The sequence below is a fragment of the Gavialis gangeticus genome, unplaced genomic scaffold (assembly GCF_001723915.1).
Source record: "Gavialis gangeticus isolate Ggan-Ray unplaced genomic scaffold, GavGan_comp1, whole genome shotgun sequence".
Classification (NCBI taxonomy): domain Eukaryota; kingdom Metazoa; phylum Chordata; order Crocodylia; family Gavialidae; genus Gavialis; species Gavialis gangeticus.
Genome location: NW_017729031.1, coordinates 1,519,778 through 1,524,876, shown reverse-complemented (window position 1 = coordinate 1,524,876; position 5,099 = coordinate 1,519,778). Strand labels below are relative to the sequence as shown.

At 40.8% G+C, this 5,099-nt stretch overlaps 1 protein-coding gene across 3 annotated transcripts in view; it reads right to left on the bottom strand.

Annotated features, from left to right (window-relative positions):
- Positions 1–5,099, bottom strand: part of CCDC148 (coiled-coil domain containing 148) — a 186,214-nt gene that overhangs the window by 134,028 nt on the left and 47,087 nt on the right. For all 3 annotated transcript variants that reach the window (XM_019522362.1, XM_019522363.1, XM_019522365.1), the window contains one exon: positions 2,972–3,110. In XM_019522362.1, coding sequence (XP_019377907.1) covers positions 2,972–3,110 — 139 coding nt within the window. The remainder of the gene's footprint in view (positions 1–2,971; positions 3,111–5,099) is intronic.

Here is a 5,099-nt window from a genome sequence, read left to right as displayed (position 1 = left end):
AAAAAAGCCTCTACTTACCTTAGAAGCAGAGGCTGGGGGGCCTCCGGGGTATCCTGGCAGAACCCCCCTGGGCAGCACAGGGCAGGGGGCAGAAGGGCTCGGGCTGAGGCTGCTGGGGCTGTCCCTCTGCCTTGCACTGTGCAGGCGGGGCCCCAGTGATACAGACAGCAGCTGGACTACTGATAAGTGCCAGGGGGGGTTGTTTGTTTGTTTTTTCCTATGGGGATGCTGGGGCCGGGTGGCAGGGATCAGGGCCTCGGGGGGGCCTCAGGGTGAGGCCAGGCAGAGCAGGGATTGGGGGGGGCTTGGAGGGCAGGTGGGGAGTGAGGCTGGGCAGAGCAGGGCTAGGGGGGCTGGGGAAGTGGGTGGAACCAGCAGGGGTCCCCCATATGGTCCTCTCCCCACCTCCTCCAACCCCCCCGACTCCTTACATACTGGCACCGGAGCTCTGGAGCTGCAGCATGCTGCCTGGCAGGCTACGTGATTCAGCACCAGGGCGAGGGGCCAACCACAGAGATGCTCTGGCAGCCAGAGCATCTCTGTGGAGGACCCAGCCTCCAGTTGCCTCAGGCTGCCCCACTTTTTTAAACTCCATTTTATTAAGACCCCTAGATATCCAGGGGTCTAATTTTCTCCCCACGCTGCAAACTTGCAGTGCAGGGAATATTTTTTCAATTTTCTCCCCGCAGGAACAAGTTTGCAGTGCGGGGAACATTTTTTCATTCCCGCACGTGCCTCTTGCCCCATATCAAAGGGGTCTGAGACAAGGCAAGAGGCATGCGCGCACTTGTCTGGACGCGCCCTATGATTCTACATTGTTCACGTACTATGTAAATGTACTATACTGAACATAGTGGAGCCCCAATCTGTCAGGATCTTCATGCACTGTGATAATATGAATAATAATACTGGAGTTACCCCCTTGCACTTTTCTGCAAAATGATACATTTTTACAAGCATGTCCATTTTCAGATAGATGCAAAGTCCCAAACAAGCAACATTCTTTGGAGGAAGAATGGGAAATATACAACATTCAAAAACATATTGTCCTGGGGCTACCAGAAGCTCCTGGATAACTGAGAATTTATAATACTCCCCAGATCTATGTTCACAGGCAAAAGATCTTCCTGAATACAACAAAAATTCTTAGTAAAAAAATGTACAAGAATTACTGAAGTTGCACAAGATAAAGTAATTATGTGGGCTTTGGTACTGTAATATAGAAAAAGGCCACAGACGCATATGCTATGGGACTGTGCAACAGTCAGGCATCTGTAGAAAGAGGCTGACATGAAAGTTAAAATGGTATTTGACTTCAGCAGTCAGACTTATGCTGAAAATTATATCCTAAGATACAACCCCACTAAACTAATTTTACTGCACCACAAGGACTATGGTTCTTGAGGGCTGCCCTGATTGCCAAGTGCATAACTAACAAAAATGGACAAGGAAGCTCATGCCTGTAACACAGCAGTAGGATTTAGACCTCTATGAATTAGAAGTCAAAGAGAAAATAACCGTCTGGCCTTGCAGCTTTGAAAAATCATATATGCTGCAAGTTGTTTACCCTTTTTTACTTTTTGTCTTCTCAGGTGTGAAAAAAAATCAATCAAAATCAAATCACAAAAATTATTTCTGATTGAACCTATCTTAAAAAAAAATCACCAGACTCAGATTATCAAGCAAAAGCTTTCACGTGTGAAGAACTTTAATTTTTAAAAATACTTTCTATTTAATATCCTACTGTTAAGATTTTACCTGTGTGGTATAACGCTTAGTTTATGTTAATTTCACACCTGTCAAACATTCAGGAAAAAAAACTTACAAGCTTTGAAAATATACTGCCAATCACTAATACAGAAATTAAGCAAACCCAGTTTAGCTATGCTAATAATATGTAACTATTTTAAAAATAGATTTTAGTACTGTTAGAACAAATCTGTATGTAGCATGCTGCTCCATTCCCCTAAGAGAAAAATGGACCCAGAGCTGTAATATAATCCAATTTATTTATTTAAAATAATTCCTAATAAAGTCTGAGGGTCTAAAATTAGACCCATTAAATTATTGATTTACTTTTATTAATTGACATGCATATTACAAAGGTCGTCAGTCTCACCTTTTCTTTCAGCTCAGTTTCTGAAAGCAGAAGTAATAGTATTGACAAGAATTCTGCTTTGAGAAGAACCAACCATCTTCACTGTTGTTTTTCATGTTTCCCAATGGCCAGTCACGAATGTGACTCCATTTCACTAGGCACTGTACCAACACAAAATGCTAGATGGTCTCTTTTGGTCTAAAAGAACATGAAAGGTAGGGGGCAGATGCCTGCTTTCTCCACTTTTTTTATACACTGTCCTGAAGACTCTCGGCTTTTAAGTCTCTCTTATTTTTACTACAAAGTAGAAAAAGAATAAATAATAAACTTGTTCCATACAATGCTTATTGGAAGCACTTAGAATATCATAGTCTTTAACTACAGCAATCTTTTAGGGGCCAATTCTGGGCAATTTTCCACATTTTTGCTTGAAACATGCACAGTGGATAAGTCAGAATGGCTGATTAATCTGAGAGGGTTCCTACTCACAAAGAGACCAAGAAGGTAGAGTGCAAGAACAATGTGACATGACTATAAATATCCATAGCACAAACAATCCCAGCAAGCTGGATTCATGGTTCTTAGATTCACCATAAGACAGGGTGGAATTTCAACACTGCTGAAGCCCATGTTGTGGAGAAGTGAAATTTTTCAGGACCATATTGTTAGTTATATTAGGCATGTATTTAGAATATTTCATCTGGACTGTCTTTATGAACATAAAACTTTTTTATCTTGCATAAAATTTAACTCACTTTAAAATATAAAACTTTTTTTCTCTCAAGCTTCTGTAATTAATATATCAATGCAAATGTTCATTACAGTGATTTTTAAAACAGATGGAGCTTTTCAACATAAAAAAACAGCTCTTACCAGCTCATGCCTAGACTTGTCAGGTAGATACCTCTGTAGCATATCCAAGTAGAGAGTTCTTCTTCTCTGAAGGTCACTTGGATACTGACTTATAACAGTCTGAAAAACCCAGAGATCATCTTCACTCCATCCAAAGTTCCTGTAAATATTCAAAATAATCAGGTCCAACATAATTTAAATTGAAAACGAATGAGATCTGAAAATTGTAAGATTTGGCTTTCTTTAAGGCTAACCCTTGCATTAGCAGAACATCTATGCAGAGTGTAATTAAATGTCAAATGGGCTTCTGAAATGTCATTCAGAAGTTACTGAATGACAGTGGGTATAAGCATATTCCTCATGTAGAGTCCAACTCTAAATAGAGTGATGGATTAAAAGAAAATAGAAACGGTGAGAGGCAGAACAAATAAGATAGTGAAAACCAGCCCTGTGATCTGTTCTTGGCAAAGAGAAGCCACACCTTTTCTGCCTTGTACTTTATGCTCTTGTCCTTCTCACAAAGACTCAGCCCACTCACTCCCTAACCCCTAGTTTTAAAAAAAATAAATAAACAACATGAACAAAAGGTAGGTTGCTTGCCCAAAGTTAGAGAAGAGCTGGCAGCAATATTCCCTTCCTGGTCTCTCTCCTGCCTGTTGTTCTTGGATATCCAAAGCCATTCCCCAAAGGGGCCTTCCAGAGCCTTACACTATATTCCCAACTGAGATGGGGATTTCAGGGTAGAAATAGGCATTGCAAAATGAAGTGGATTAACTATGCCTGGACACTTCCAGGCACAGCTGATCCACTTCACTGTGCAAAACACACATTACCCATTGATGTTCCAGGACAACTGTTGATGTGTTCTCCTCGAGTTTGAGGAACCTGGTCCGATGCACCCAGGGAATTCCTGGGCAGGATCTGGCCCCTCAGGCCCTGGGAACACCTGCCTAACTTTCCTCACTTACTGAGATGCGCCCTGGAGATCCCAAGGGTGTATCTCAGCAAGCGGGGAAAACCAGGAAGGCAATCCTAGGACTTGAGGGATGCAGTTTTGCCCAGAGATTCCCAGCGTGTTTAAGATCAGGTCCCTCAAATGTCTGGAGCACATACCAGGGCAGCTGGAGAGCATGGGCAGCTACAGGCTACTCACACTTTTGCACCATAAACAGATATCCACTGTTAAAACATATATCCAGCACAAATAAATAGCACCTTTGTCGCAACCACTATTTATAGTGTGGCTATTTATATCTGTGGATATCTATTTGCTTGGCTTTTGTGCCCCCATAAAATATGTTATGGGGGCACAAAGGTAACATCTGTTTCTACCCACATTTCCCAGTCTATTGTATTGTCTTGGTCCCATGAGTAAAAGACTGGCTGGAACATTAAAGAATCAGTTTATCACTATGAGGAGATGAGAGTTCTTACCCTCCTTGCTGCCAGAACACTACTCCTAGGCCTAAATTAGAAAGAAAAGTATTTTTCCAAACCACTTTCCAAGGTTTTTTTCTCTCCCTCAGTGACTGAATTCTCCTATTCTACAAGTACTGTTCCTAGGTCAGTGCTACTCCTCTTCTAGGAAGTTACCTGCAGATCTTTATGGGTCATTATTGAAGGAAAGGAATAAGACAGAAAGAGAGATGTAGTACAATGCTAAAATGTATTAAAGTACTCGAGTATACCCTTAAAGTATTCTGAAAGTATTAAAACATTCTTGCTTTCCACAGTACTTAGGAAATTACACTGTGTAAAAAATGTCAGGTGAAATAAAGCTGGCCAAAGATGCTACTTATGGTTGCTGGTATTTCTTCACAATATTTTATTACCTGAAGTTATGGCTCTGGAATGGTTTCAGTGCTGAAAACAAGTTTTTTTTTTAAGGGCCATACAAATTTATTGTTGGATTTCTGAGGCAATTAAGAATGGGCGAGTTCATATCCAGCCCCAGAAGGCAAAATTTAACTGAGTATGAAATGGGAACATATGGGGTGAAACAAGCAGATGGAATCTAACTTGCAAAAAAAGAAAATAGAAGATGTGATATGTGAAAGCAATTATGAGGTATTAAGGTTTTGAATTGCCAAAATGGTCAATATATACAAAACACAGCAAAAAAAAAAAAAAAAAAAAAAAAAAAAAAAAA